Raw genomic sequence first — 15,892 nt, forward strand, 5'->3', positions numbered from 1 at the left:
GAGCAACCGGGGCAAATTCGGCGTCACCCCGTCGACGTTCGGCGAAGGCTTTGCGAGCGAAAAATGAACCATGTCGGGAGAACATGGCTAGTGTAGACAGTCTGTGCAACCGATATTGAGGTATTTTGCGAATATTTTTTATTATACCGAAAAAACAACCGGGCCCTATTGACGCGCCGCCACTGCTGAAAATTGAATAATGACTGGTCTATTAGTTCCAGAGAAAGTGAAATTTTCAAGAACATCAACAGCCAATTCTACAAAACGACCCATAGGTACACTTCATGTACAACAAGCATTCATCTATTCTGTTATTAATATGTAACCTGCTTTTTCCAAAAAAAATGTTATGTTAACATGTGCAATCCCTACCATTTTAACTCGTTATACTGCACTTTATTTATTTATCGTGTGAGAGAAACGCAATTTTGCGCATGTTCGGTCAGACATTCCTATTTCTTCCTGTACACGTTCAAGAACATACATTTTGGAATTTCCAGTGGCGGATAGTATCGATTCAACAGCACCCTTCAGTTGGTTGTATTATGCAGTGAAAATTGATAGAAACAATTAAATGAGGTTAGCTTTCAAAAATTTAATTTATGCTACAATCAAGTATTTGTGAGAACATCAAGTATTATATAAATACCTTCCTATTTTGGGCGTGAGTTTGAGACCTAAATATTTTTGTTTAATCATCTTTCTACACTCTAAGAAATATTTACCGGCAATCGCCTGGCATTACATATTACTGGGATGTAGTTGTGAAATTTTAATGCGATTTTAAGGTAAATATCACAAGATTTTTCGGTAAAATCGCTGTTGATCACCTGTAAATTTTACAGGATTTCCCTAGTAATCCTTACAATTTTTTTACGGTAATTTCCACCGACAATGCGTAGTAATATTTACCGACGCTAGCCTGTGAATTTACATTACAAATTCGGTGAATTTACATTCAGAACCCGGTAAAAATTACCGTGAATATCCTGGGCTCCTGGCATTACATTTTACAGGACATGATCAATAAAAATCACAGACTATTATTCTATGAAACAAGGTTTATTCAAAAAATAAATGTGAACGTGAAATGAATGATAAAACTTGGAAAAATGAGAAATTGTATAGTGAAAAGTTAGAAATGCGGGGTAAACAGAAACTTCTTGTTGAAGAAGTTTATGCTCGCAGGGTATCCGTTCACATAGTCACTTTAAACAAGTCTCTATAGACAGTCCTTGTGAGAGAATAGTCTATGGCAGAAGGGGAGTCTTTCCGGGTTAGTGTTGCCCATGCTGATTGTATTGCATTATCCATTTGCTTTTACAAACTCTTACGAACTGGTATTTTCTTCTCCATAACTTCAAGTTATCTGAAATGTACAAAGAGTTTTACCCAAACAACTCCAAAATTTAAAAATATTACCTAATTTTCGAATAAGATTTACCATTTTGTAGTATTCAATCAACCAATCTAATTCTTTTACAAGTGGGAAATATCTGAAATTATTTAATTGCATGTACTAGCATTCATTACAATATCCCACCTTTTCTATAAACTTTTATATTTTCTTTTCCTCTTGGAGTTCAAGGACAAAAATCTGTGGGCAATCAATCGATACAGACTTTTCCAGTATTACCAAACTTTGTAGATCAGATGGAAGAGGTACCTGAAATAGTATTTAAATGGAATAAATTATTTAATAGTCCCTAAATAATAAAAATTACACTCCTAATACTTTATTGCCAGAGCAGATGACAAAGTTTCTCTTTTAGCAATTTAAAATTAACGTTATAACTAACCTCAAACACTTCTTCCTTGAAATAACATGTTAGTAAGAATCTCAAATATTTTGAAGCCTATGACATTGAATTTTTCACAGTTCAGAGTTGGGGCAGACAATTTGTTCATGCCTGCATAATCAGATTCTTCAGTTTCTAAAGCAAAAACACTGTTAAAAAGGAATGTATCCATTCCCCAACTTCATTATATGTAATATGTTCAAATCCGGTCTTATTCAAAGGAGAAATTCAACCAAATTTATAGAATTGGTTTTAGTAAATATGCAGAATAAGGTAGATGAATGTTGTTTTAATTTTCTATTTATAGTGTCATAAGTTAAAGGGAAATCTAGTGTTTTTATGACAGTTAAATGTGAATTGCTGTTTTTCAAATTAAACTGTTCTGAATTAGTCCTAGAATCAATAATTTAAAATATCATTATCAAATATGTCTGTCTGTAGATGATTTTCAATCACTGAATCAGTATATAAATATATGAATAATTGATACCTGTTTATTCTAATGCCATATTCTTCAAGCCACGGTTTCTGGGTGTAGAGCAACGTCACCCCTTCCCCTGTCTGTCTGTTCATGTGTTCCCTGTAGTCCAGTCTGGGTTTGCGATCATCATAAAGCTGTTGATAATTTGACGGTTTATCTTGATTCAGTAATTAGATGCTAACATTTCAAGTCTAGAGCTGTAAAGAGGGCATATTCAGATATTGTATTGCCATTTCAACATTCTGACATTTCAGCATTTGCCAGTCTACTGACAAAAAAAAAATTCAGACTTGGTAATACGAATTAAGCTCTGGCTGTGTTAAGTATCGACAGGCGTAACATGGATCTGCATCCAATCAACCTTATACCAGTACCGTATACTACTGTACTGTCAGACTGTTATAGCCAGTATGTCTGTATGTATTCATATACGAGGTGTGGCTAAAAAGAAACGAGACTGACGTCACAGATTGCGCAACACGATTAACCATTGGTAATCAACACTTTTACAGTGTGGTGTAATATGTGTTCTTTGTTCAACAGCTTTTTTGACACAATATCGCAATTATTTTTGCTCTTTAGGAGCCATAGGTGAATGTGATTAATTGCTTGTTGAAAAAAAAATTGCCGTGCGAGATCTGATTGAGTTTTTTTGCGATAGGGGGTTCAATTGCAGAATGACGATTGAGCAATGAATTAACATTAAATTTTGTGTCAAACTTGGAAAAACGGCGACTGCGACTTTGAAGAAATTGTGTGATGTTTATGGAGATTCTTCCATGTCCAGAACAAGAGTTTTTGAATGGCACAAGCGATTTGTGGGATGCAGGGAGGATGTGGAGGATGATTCGAAGTCAGGAAGGCCTTGCACTTCCACAACTGATACCAACATCGAAAAGGTATCAGTTGTGAGTTCAGTTGTGAAAGGCAGTTGATTCGCAGCGACCGTCGCTCAACAATTCGCGTCATTGCGAAGTTGGAAAAGACAAAAAAAAACGGTTCGCACCAGTTTGGTTGACACTTTTGGCTTGTGAAAGGTGAGTGCCAAAATGGTGCCAAGGCTGTTGACTGAGGAGCAGAAAGCTCAACGATTAAATGTTGCCCAGTTGACATGCATTTTTCCAAGTTTGACACAAAATTTAATGTTAACTCTTTGCCCAATCGTCATTCTGCAATTGAACCCCCTATCGCCAAAAAACTCAATCAGATCTCGCACGGCAATTTTTTTTTCAACAAGCAATTAATCACATTCACCTACGACTCCTAAAGAGCAAAAATAATTGCGATATTGTGTCAAAAAAGCTGTTGAACAAAGAACACATATTACACCACACTGTAAAAGTGTTGATTACCAATGGTTAATCGTGTTGCGCAATCTGTGACGTCAGTCTCGTTTCTTTTTAGCCACACCTCGTATATATTAATTCAGTATTTGGTACGGTATAGATCTTACCCTACTTCCAGACTGCCCCATAATCAGACAGAACAATACATTAATAACCAGCACTAAATAACACAATCCCTGCACTGACATTATTGAATCCAAGATGCATTGCCTTGGGCTTAGAGAAATACTGCCAACGCATTACTGCAGTAATAACAAAAGCGACAAAGATATAAATGTCGGCTGACCAAATATCGAAGTCCAAAAGTCTGGAATTCGTCAAATCAAACGGACAAATTAGGGAGTAAAGCAACAAAAAACCGCGCGTGATAAATTACGCGTTTGAAATATAGCGTCTGATTGGCTGCTCTTCTTTACCAGTGTTCGCGCCCAACATTGACTAGTGCCACGCCTCCAATGTCGGTGAATATTACCGACATTTGTCGGTGAATCAGTTTACAGACCTCATTTTTTAATTTTTTACCCCTAAAATGACGGTAAAATTTACCGAACATTTCTTAGAGTGTATCGTCGTGGTTTAAATGCTGAAATATCAGTCTATATTTGACATAGATCCAGAAAATAAATTTTTATGAGAAGATGTTTAATCAAATTTCCTGAAAAGTAACCTTTGTACTAAATGTGTGCACGTAACGAGCATATATGGTTTTTGCAAAAGTTGGAAATTCCACCTTAACGTGAAACACACATGATACAACATTCAAAATATATATATATATTTCTAGGAATTTTTCTTAAAAAAAATGCATTTTAATAATTCACTACACATTGTTTGTATTTCAGGATCAGCATCTGTTTCGCGATCTTCTGCTTGTTAGTATTTGATTCAAATACTGCAGTTCAAATACTACGCGGTAGAACTTACGGACAATTTAAAAGCTCTAATTATCCATTGCCATACGAGAACCATTCAGAAAAGGAATGGAGAATTATAGTAAGAGAAGGATTCAAAATTAGATTGCGATTCACTACGTTTAATTTGAAAGAACTTCAAAATGATGGCGAGCGTGATTGTACCTACAATTTTTTTGAGGTAGGAAACCAGTCGCTCCAAATTAATTTTTGACTTCAACTTGGTCACGCGTATTATGATATAAATTTTTTATAGAGTTATATATATCGTATATCCTTACGATAACGAAACTGCATCAAGCTGAAATTGATTATTTCATAATCATGCCATATTCGAAATATGTTAACAGGCTTTCGATCGCTGAAAGTGATACCCAAAGACTAGTAATATTTTACACTGTTTTCAATAAAATTAGAAACTATATATATTATATATATATATATACAGTCAATTCAGTACATATTTTCTAAGATGCTATCAATCTAATGAAAGTATTTCAGGAAGTATATTTTCGGCTCACATCAGACTTGTTTTATAAGCTATCGCATGGAATTCTAATATTTTGCGAAAAAAAATGATCTTAATTTATTCAAGAGTCTTGCTGCACACTAACACAAATATTTTCCTGTGACTTTCCTTCAGACATACATACTTCGAGAGCACCCATAATTCAACTATGCTAGGTTCAACTATCTTTGCAGTATATCCACCGGCATCAAAAGGATAAGTAGTTAGTCGCGCAGAAACCAAATCATTAGCGCAAAAATGATCTTCATTGCAAATGTTTTCATTCCAGATAAATGCAGCAATAAAAATTACAAAATTGATCAATATTTATTTTTTAAGATTACAGAACGTAACAACAATGTTGGTCGATTTTGTGGCAATTTATTATTACAAACTATGAAGGCACCCAAACCAAGCCAGTGGTTTCATACTGTTGGTAACACAGTGAATGTGAAGTCAAACGACGGAATATCTCCAACTGGTTTTCATGCCCATTATGTTGAAGAAGGTCAAGTTTGAATAAAATAACTAGCATCCTTATATATAATAAAATATATGATGCCAATGAAAAATATTTTATATTACGCAAAAAACATGTTTTTTTTCTGGTGTACCGAACTTAAATGTAATCATTTTTATAAATGCTGGTGAAAATCTCAGCGGGGAGAAATTTGCTGGATTTAGAAAGTCTGGAATTTTCGATTCAGCACGCTTTCAAATTTCTCCCAGAACCACCCTTTACCAGTCAGCCATTTTGAGTTATCTGGACGCCTAGACACCGTTAATCAAACTATTTTTTTCTGGTCCTTTTTCGGCCAGTAAAGTAAAATAGTTTCTATTTTTGTAAAGATATTGACGAATGTGATACGTTACAAAAGAAAAAATTTAACAACTTGGAAAGGTCGGACAAATTGACTTGCGACCACTTCTGCAATAACGTACCGGGAAGTTATTACTGTAGTTGCAGAACGGGGTTTTTCTTGCACAAAAATAACCATACATGCATAGGTATGTTTACAACAGATATAGTCGCCGAATACCAAATGTTTATTCATACGTTTAGAAGTTACGAGTCCGTTCTTATTTATTTCTGAGTTTTCTTCCTATATAAAATATTAGCCATTCTTAGCATCAGTGTTTCAATTTTCGTACGACAATTAACTTACTTCTACTAATTCTTGTTATTTTTTATTCAGCTACCTTCTGTGAAAATCAAGTTTTAACAGCAGATGAAGGAGTGATAGAAAGTCCCGAATACCCTCAACCATATGCAAAACTAAGCAATTGTACATGGGATATTCGCGTAAGCATATACTGACAATACCTGTGGCATTATCATTATAAAACGCCAGTAGAAAACAGTACGTTTTTTGGCAAGATCCATCAATCCCAAATATTGGTGATAATGTTCCAAATCCCGATTCGAGAATATCACCGATTACAATTCATGATTCGAAAAAACAATTTAGTCTTTCAAACCTAATTTTATTGCAAATCTTAGGTATTTGTAGCAGCACTGTCTGATGAATCATTAGAATGTTGTAACAAATTTGGAATTAAAATAGTGAACGATGATATTGCTAAAGTTTTCAACACACAATTCAAATTAGGTCTGACTTTGCACTAAATTGAGCGATTAATGTGATACGATAAAGTTATTCAGGACTGATCCTACTATTTAGTCGGCTTTGACTTTGTTGTGTTCTCTGCTGTAGGTACAAGATGGGTTGAGTGTTCGAATAAAGTTTGATACACGATTCGAAATAGAAGAACACATTGAGCAAGGCTGTACGAATGATATTCTGATAGTAAGCTTGTCGTAAAGTATGAGAAATGCTCTATATAAATTATCATTACTGATTCTATTAACTTCCAAAATACATACTAATCCATTGAATCACTTATAGCAAAACTATATTGTGACAACTACGGATTAATGATGAAGCAAAGGTGCATTGGTAAGACAAAATTATAAACTGCATTTGTAGCCATATGCATCTAGTAGTACCTAGAAATATTACATGCAGCCAACCGATGCTCTGTTTCGATTGATGAAATTCATAAATTTCATAATAAATTAAATATAACAAATAAATAAATTTTATCTAGTCCCGATGATTTGACTTGCACTCGTCAGTATCATTTTCTGAATACTTGCAATATAGAAAAATAACTACCAAAAGCTAATGCCCAGTTTGTGTGTGAGAAGATAGTTCCGATACCGTGAACTAACGACCTGCATTACATGTCACTCTCCCAAAACACAATTAATGACGAAGCAAAAGTGTGAACTAAAGTAATTGTCCCATAGAGCCCAATGACAATTTTAAAACTTATTGCAAGGGCGGACTTGTGCCCAGAATTGGAAGGCCATTGGTCAAGTAGGTGAAAGGAAAATCTACTTTTGTCCAACAAGGGCAGCAACTTGACAAAACAATCTGTTGTTTCATGACATGTCATAATAAAATTTGATTGAATTTGTATTCTGAAGAGTATACAATTTGTTAAAATAACAAAAAAAACATAGCTTAATTAGAAATCCTTTTTACATATTAGCTAACATACAATGACAGAGAAGACTCTTATTGTGGAACTACTGCACCTGACCAAGGTGCAGCGAAAGATATGAATACAAACAACGTGCGAATCAAATTCACAAGCGATATCTCGGAGGGAAAAATGGGTTTCAAATTCACTTACGACACGTCAAGTCAGTTGTCTATATTCCTAAATTTATATTATATATCTTTATTATATATAAGCAAATCGAGGTATCATTATGGAAGGTGGTAATGGTTGAAAAGCAAGTAAGAATTTTGTTCGGCATGCAGAAAACATGCGGAATGCGTGTTTTAGGATTTGCAGGAAAAACATGCTTTAGGAGCAAACATTCTGTTCAAATCAAACACACAAGAAGTAAATCATTAACGTCAGAAATCTGGATGCTGTTCCGTTATTTCTCTATCTCTAGATCAGGGGTCGGCAACCTACGGCGGAGTGATATAATCCGGCCCGTGACGCTTCACTGAATTATAGTAACAAATTATAGCTGTTTTGTCGATTATCTTCTTTACGCAAAAGAATTTACTTGTAGACTAAATTTTATTATAACGTAACAAGTATATACTCGACTCTCTCCGTTCATCTTAACCTTTAGGTGGTGTAATTTTAATTTTCTCATAGTACACACTGCCGTATGCTTTTTTATTTATTTTTTGTCAGTTCAAGTGCATGTCAATAATACAACTATATGCGATTAATTACGTCTTCTTAGGAATTAGATGTCTCAAAACCCTAGGAGTCCCATCCAATGGTCAGATTTTACGGGACTTCTCCAAGGGGTATCACGAATTTGAGGATGTTGTTGACTTTATTTGCAACAGAGGTTACGATCTGATTGGAGAAAAAAAACTTCAATGTCACAGCAATGGAACATGGAATCATGAACAACCAGTCTGCAGAAGTAAGGCATTGATAATAATTTATCAAGACAAAAAATAGTTGAATTGTTCTAATCATACTATTGATTTTAAGGAATATTCACAGTCTATTTGTTGACTGCAATTATTCATTACACAACTCACTGTCACGATGTTACACCATATACTAAAATCAGGGCAGAAATATAATAAAACTAATATTGCAGCCGGTTTATTCAGTTTGTTTAATTACGAGCGTCGAAGTTTCGGTTTTCAAAAAACAGCGAAATTTTATGCCGAAACGAGATGTCGTATAGAAAATATGGAGTATTTTTAGATACAGTTCGATTTTTAACAAATGACCATTGAAGGTGATTAGAAGAGAATTTAAAAAGGAAAACACATTTTCGTGTCAATAACAACAAAAAATGAAGACTTGGCCACAACAACCAACAATATCTACAATTTTGTTGAGCGTTACAATGGCCCACCATCTATTCACGTACAAAAAATACACCTTCAGATGCATAGACCCTCCACTGTACTTTAACATTGACTTTGCTTTACAGAATTAACGGAGACTGAATTTTGATATTCACTCTGGAAAAGTCGTTTTTATTGTTTAGTAGAGTAAACTATTTCTGCAATGTAAACTGCAATGTATATCTTTTGTTTTGTTTGCAGTTAAATCATGTGGTAAATTCTTTGTTTGCAGTTAAATGATGTGGTGCGCCAGAACATCTTAAGAGCGTCGACTTCAGTTATATTGTCGACTTGGGAAAGAAGCAATTCACTTATCTTGAAGAAATAACAGTAAAATGCATAGCCTGGTATGAATAATTTTTAATTAGCAAATTTTTATCAGAGGTTCAAAATTATCCTGTAAAATTCTTCCCACAAAACTATATTTTAGGAGAAGATTTTCTACTACTAATTTATTTTATCAGTTTATTTTTGGACATATAAACACGACACTGAAACCAATCTAAGTGACGTAAATCATCAATTAACTTGAATTCCTTATATTAAGGTATGAAATGGTACGCGGTGCGTCGAAATGGATTTGTGGGGAAAGCGGTGAATGGAAAAAAATTGATGACACTGTAATCAGGTCCAATCCAGACGAAGCATATCTACCCAGATGTCGACCAAGTAATGCTTTAGTTTACGTAGCTCACTGACTCATTTTTTTCTGTAAAATTTTGTTGTTCTAAGTAAAGTTCGTGTTCTATTCACTCCGGTTGCTTGACATCGGATTTTATTTTTTGTTGTCAGGTGTAGCGTATTCGTAGGTCATAATATATAATCCTTCTGTTTTATCTGTTTTGTACACTTTTTCGTCAAATTTTAAGTGTTAACAAACATTGAATTTTAATGAAATAAAAAATATTCATTCACAAAAATAGTAGTTTCGTGCATTCAAACGAGACTATTAACAGTGCTTCCACATCACAGGATGCGGCGAGCGATTGGCGAAAGACCCTGCAACTGAACCGTTAAGTTCTGGAGGTAAACTTGTAGCAAAAATAGGAGGTTGGCCGTGGATGGTATTTATCGATTTCAAGGATGACCGGCGTAAGAATCATTTTCCTAATCTATTTTACTCCAAAGTTGAAAGGCAACATACAAGCTGCAAAACATTATATTTTGTGGTATATTATGTGCCTTATCGCAATTTTCAATAAAAAAATTGTTCAAAATAATACTTATTATGTGATATTTTCTATTATGAATCCAGATGGAAATGGGGGGGGGGGGGGAAACTACTGTGGTGGTACATTAGTTGACGAAATGACTGTGGTTACAGGCGCACATTGCATCGCACCGTAAGTGGTTCATTCAGACAACCTAATTAATGTATGTTTATTGTAGGAAAATTCATGTTGTTTTGACAGTTTAATTGATTTCGATAGACATTGATTAACAAACGTCAATAATCATCATCATCATATAAAAAAGTGATATTTTGCATAATGACTCTGGAAGTTTTTTATGTGTGCTTTCATCGAACTCCAACCCCTTTTACAATCTAACTTTGGCTATTGTTGGGTGGTTTTTGACTTGGGTTTCACGAAATTTCGACTCTGACTCGAAACGGAAGACAAGTTTCTTAGCGTCACTTGAACATTTTGAAACTATGATTACAGAGAGTTTAAAAAGTTTAAAACTGCAACCTTACGGCTTTATTTTAGGCGCATGGCTGCATGATAGCTTCTTGGTTGAAATAGATATAAATTCGTATGCAAATGTTTGTATTCGTGGTAAAATTAGTGGTTGACGCACACGGCCCTCGCTAGCTAAGAATAAAGCAATTAGATGTAAATAAACTAAGACGAATATTAAAAAGTGATATTTTTGCAGATTAGAGCAAGTGCAACATGATCCAATCGACGTTTGGCTTGGACTACAAGACCGTTATAACGACAATTTTAACTTTACTCAGGTATGTGATTACGTGAATACCAGAGTTTATTGAATTAGATTTTTGAATAATATATAATGTTGGGCTACTCTACTGTTTGACAAAGGGTACATAGACTACACGCTTGTGTTTTTGATGGGATGTATTTACAGATTATTAGTCTGTATAATTAGATTTCCAAAGGCGATCCATTTTTAAATCACTTCCGATTGTAGTTTTTGAATTTCCCCATTTTTTGATTTATTGGGAATTTAATTTGATTACATCGACGACCTTGAATGAATGAATGAATACCGCTATAAAAAGTTGTTACCGTATTTCTATTATTTCTTTCCATGAGCTCATGTAACACATATTTCAATTCCATTTCATACTGATATTTTTGGTTTTGTACAATAGAAGTTACAAGCCGTACCTAACAAAAGAAGCTTGGCAGCTGAATATGGTTTTTCATCCACTCATGACGGTGATATTGCTGTACTTAAATTAAACAAACCGGCAAAATTGTCATCTTATGTAAGAGTAATTTATTGTATTTTTGCCCGAAGATATGCCGTAATATTTAAGTTTTATATAAAGTCAGAAATACAGCTCGTTTTACGCATATCATATAAGTAGTTAGACGCCCTCCGTCATCAATCCGAAAAGAATTAAGTGTGCACTCTATAATGATACCTGCAAGATATTCGGAAACGTCAACGGATAACATTGTGATTGACGAAATTCAGCAATTGTATATTGCAGTTGTGAAGGGTCCATGGCTTTAAATGAACTTAAGAACCATCTTTGATCAAAATCTAATTTTTATCTCAACATCCGAAGTGTTGCATTTGCATACGACGTCTTCGATCCCAATACGTGTGTACTGTGCATCACGAAATTTTAGAGATATTTCATTCATATTTCAAAAACAATTCAAAAAATGTTAATGCTATTTTAATAAATAAAAATTGAATAACATTATTGTAGGTTCATCCAATATGCATCCCTCGATCTCCAAGTGAAAAGCAACCACAACAGCAATATTATCGAGATTATAAAAACGCTATTGTAATTGGATGGGGAAAAACAGGTGCATATGATTATTTTATCAACCTGATTAAAATAATTCAGAATAAATCGTTGTTATTCAAATTCCCTATCCCAGCATTAGAATTAATACCAATTATTTACAAAGAAATAAGATGTATTTCTATAGGTTTTGTTTTGATTTTAGTATTATAAATTTTGGTAATATAACCTTCTTATCGAATTCATAACAATGCTGCAAAATTTATTGGTTTATCATGTAATTTATCGGATTGCAGAATCAGGAAATTATTCACAACACCTGCTCAAAACAAGAGTGGGTATAAGGATTCATGATGTATGCGTTCAAAGATATAGAGATGTTGAAACAATCACTGAGAATATGATATGTGCAGGATTTGAGTAAGGTTTTTTCTCATAATTCTGCAAAACATATATTCACTTCTTATACCAATTTTGGGGTCGTTATTACAAAACCCCCGCCACGAATGCAAATATTGTAATATTTGAAATCGACACCCCCCCCCCAAGTAAAATAATAAATTAGTAATTATCCAGTCAGGGTTCGGGCATTCCTACCTTTACTGGATAATTATTAATTTTCTTATTTTGGGCGTTGTTTTTGTTGCGGGGTGCTTTTGCACAAAAGATTCAAATTTTCTACTGTAATTGCTAATACATAACTTTTCTATATTATCAGTGAACACAAAAAACTGCCCATATTCGTATTATTTGTTTTGTTGACTACAATGTAATTGAATATCATTAAACAATTTAGTCATTTTAAATGCAGTCATTCTTCAAATGATGTATGCAATGGTGATGGAGGAGGCCTTTTAATGACAAAAAGACATGGAAATAAATGGTTTTTGAGTGGAGTGGTGTCTTTTGGTGACTTGAATGCATGCGGACATGCTGATCTTTCGGGTGTTTACACAGACGTGGGAAAATACAGGGGATTCATCGAATCCCAAATGGAAGATTGACATGTGTTTCTATTTATTTTATTCGTACAATGGCAAATTTTACCAGTTTTGCATGTTTGAAAACATTTTTGTTGTTGTAGATTCTGAAAATTAGACCAATGAAAAAACTCATGACCGGATTCTAAATGACCACATGAAACTTTTTTATTGAGATATATGCACCGGCACTGTTTTTTTAATGAGGGTCACGCTGGAATTAGAACAGCGTCATAGCGTGTGAAGATTTGGAAATGAACCGCGCTAGTAGTCGATGAATAAACGCCAGTCTTACCTCTGCCATCCTCCTTCACTAATGATTGTTCAGAGTCGAATTTTGAGTTAGGCGGGGTTAAATTACGCTACGAAGAATGAAATAGTTTTGGGGAGCAAAAGTGTGATGAATTGATGGTAGAACGATGCTGTTTTTTTTAGCAGAAGGTAGGAAATTCTACTACAAAAACTCAAAATGGTGAATCCTCATATTACATCGTTCTGAGAATTCTTGTAAATTACGTTCTTTCATGTTTTTAAGTTAAATCATTATTGATTTGAGTTTTGTACCAAAAAATTATACATTCAGATTATTTAAAAAAGTAATGGTAAATTTTGGTAATGATCAAATGCACACGTGTTATAAAAATTTTCAATGTCGTAATTTAATAAAAATTCCCTTTGTAATGCGTCGTGATTTGTATTGATTGCAGAAAGTAAATGAGTCGTAAGTTCAGGAACATTTACCTTGCCATACCGGAACCGATACGCGACCAGTTTGTTCATATATTTGGTCATTGCTCTCGTGCTTCACAGATATCACAAGGGATTGCGTGAACTTACGAAAAATTTTCGTTTGATAAACTCGAATGGCTGTGAGCTCTCATGCATTTCATACCCTATGTACCAAGTTTTTTTTTTCAAGAACTTCCTTAATGTGGATTTCACAGATTCACATTTTTTTTTGAATGTAGGCCTCGGCCCACTGATAGTTACCTTTTTTATACTTACTTCCTGATCGTATTCACCTGACTGCTTCACGTCTCTCGTCAATTGGCATTTACTAACGAGTAATACGACACTATCATTCTTTCTAGTAGCAGTAGCTCAAGGTGCTCTGGTAGCACTCTAGTGGTCGCCTGTAAGATCAGCCGCAAATTTCATATACTGTATATAAAATACAGACCTTAGTGTGATTACACGTAGAAATTGGAGTATAAAATAATCAATTTGGACTGTTTTTAGTGTGACAAATAAGAACAGTCAGCGCATTGGCAAAAGTAGCTAACACAAAATCTAAACTTCGCGTAACTATTATACCACGTTCGTATCCTTTTATTTCCAAATAATCAAGAAAAATCAGGAAATCTAGCGACTCTGTTTTGTCATTCTTTGTTGAAGATAAAGTTTATAGTCCACGGAATTTATACTGCTTACACTTATCTGTGTATTCAAGAACTCTATGAGCTATTTAACAAAGGAAACATTGTCCAGAATACCGTTGTCATTGTATTGAATGCCGTGGAAATTCACGTAATGCAACACAAATAATATTTATTGACTTTTCTGATCTCACAAGCTATAATCATCGCTTGTTTCTTATAAATTTTGTCAATCATCAACTTCCAAAAAACCTTAAAATGGGAGTTGAGTGGTCGTTACTTCTTTTGCTATTTGTATCGCAAAATTTCTCTTTTGCTTACTTTGGGTTGCATAATTTTGTTATTTTTCCCTATAGTCTGCTTATTGAGTTATACTTTGGATGTCCCAGAAACACATACAATGAACGCTATATATATAGAATGAACGAATATCGTTCGAGACGGACCATTATTCAATACTCCAGCACAAGTGGAAGATTTTCATTTTACGAATTGATAATACCATAGAATCAAAGCAAAATTTTATAGTTTGATTTGAATGAAATAAAAATCACATTATTTTTCAACGAAGACAGACAAATCATAGGGTCATGACAAAGACTATGACGAGCTAATGATGACGAGCAATTATCTGAAACTTTTTTAAATTCTTCATTATTTTAATCGTTCTCCTTACATTGTTACAAGGTTTGCTCGTTTATATTCTGTGTCTAGCAAATTTCATTCATTCATTGCAATTTGTTTGCAATAATTTTATTCCTATTGCGCTATTTTTGAAACAAGACAGCAAACACTACATGCACATATTTTACCAATGGTTGTTTTCTCGAGCATTGGCTTCCTTGTTTACTTCCGTAGTATCTGCTAATAAACAAAATGTCAACGATGACGTAGGGATTGGGGATTCATCAACCGCTAGTTTGAGGTTGAAAACATTAGCCTGTTTTCTTTTTTTTGGTTGTGTTTCCGAAATTTAGGTTTGATTCAAATAAATCAAATCTCACTTTGTATTACGACAAAGTTTAGTTTAGATGGAGTTACACATTTTAAATTAAAATTATGATTATCCAGTGTAAGGCAGTTCAGTGCAAACTTGTGAAAAAAACAAGCATCAAAAATTTGCAATGGTAAAGTTGTATATGAGGAATTTGTCCTAGATCAGTGTCGAAGAAACATTATTTAAAAACAGTAAATATTACATTTTCAGTCTTATTTTTTGGAATCGAATGGGAGAACATGAGTATTAGTCTACTTCATTCTGAAAATGACTATTCTTGGTTAAAAATAACACGCTTCTACAATCACATATACGCAAATATCAACGATATTTTGTCATATCGCCAGTAAGACACCGAATCGTGTAAATTGCGATATCCTCCCTACACCATGACAAATATTTTTGATTCACTCGACTTTTACAAATTTGATTACTCAAACCTTCAAATTAATTCAACTACATATATATCATAGTGTAACAAATTTCCGAGCATCAACTTGTTTTCAACGGACTTGATCAATGAACTTATTTACTTGTATTTATAATTTATCATTTATAAAGATATTCTACCAAATTGCTCGATGTAAACTTAAATCGGTAAAGAGATTAGTAGGTCGAGTAAATATTAGTTACATGTTTTGC

General features: G+C 34.0%; 2 protein-coding genes and 1 long non-coding RNA gene across 5 annotated transcripts; 2 read left to right on the top strand and 1 right to left on the bottom strand.

Annotated features, from left to right (window-relative positions):
- The first annotated feature begins 473 nt into the window (after nt 1-473).
- On the top strand, nt 474-11,896 carry LOC120328637 (mannan-binding lectin serine protease 2-like). 3 transcript variants are annotated; one of them, XM_078114633.1, is made up of 13 exons: nt 474-579; nt 4,469-4,718; nt 5,385-5,553; nt 5,895-6,053; nt 6,242-6,348; nt 6,761-6,853; nt 7,602-7,755; nt 8,320-8,508; nt 9,180-9,294; nt 9,495-9,616; nt 9,920-10,039; nt 10,826-10,907; nt 11,856-11,896. In XM_078114633.1, exons 1-9 carry the CDS (start codon nt 575-577, stop codon nt 9,185-9,187), a joined length of 1,134 nt encoding a protein of 377 aa, XP_077970759.1. In that variant the 5' UTR covers nt 474-574; the 3' UTR covers nt 9,188-9,294; nt 9,495-9,616; nt 9,920-10,039; nt 10,826-10,907; nt 11,856-11,896. The 3 variants fall into 3 exon arrangements, with proteins under 3 accessions (XP_077970759.1, XP_077970758.1, XP_077970757.1); XM_078114632.1 differs by lacking the exon at nt 11,856-11,896 and adding an exon at nt 11,286-11,846; XM_078114631.1 differs by lacking the exon at nt 11,856-11,896 and having other exon boundaries at nt 10,826-11,846.
- Nucleotides 1,578-2,446, bottom strand: LOC144425056 (uncharacterized). The gene is made up of 3 exons (XR_013477234.1): nt 2,290-2,446; nt 1,800-1,934; nt 1,578-1,666 (listed from the first exon to the last, which is right to left on the bottom strand). It is a non-coding gene; the product is annotated as an uncharacterized LOC144425056 (long non-coding RNA).
- Nucleotides 9,502-12,901, top strand: LOC120328638 (venom protease-like). Its single transcript, XM_039395167.2, has 7 exons — nt 9,502-9,616; nt 9,920-10,082; nt 10,826-10,907; nt 11,286-11,402; nt 11,856-11,958; nt 12,194-12,317; nt 12,709-12,901. The coding sequence occupies exons 1-7, from the start codon at nt 9,502-9,504 to the stop codon at nt 12,899-12,901; spliced, it is 897 nt and encodes a 298-aa protein (XP_039251101.2).
- The last annotated feature ends 2,991 nt before the right edge of the window (nt 12,902-15,892 follow it).

The sequence above is a fragment of the Styela clava genome, chromosome 7, assembly GCF_964204865.1.
Source record: "Styela clava chromosome 7, kaStyClav1.hap1.2, whole genome shotgun sequence".
Classification (NCBI taxonomy): domain Eukaryota; kingdom Metazoa; phylum Chordata; class Ascidiacea; order Stolidobranchia; family Styelidae; genus Styela; species Styela clava.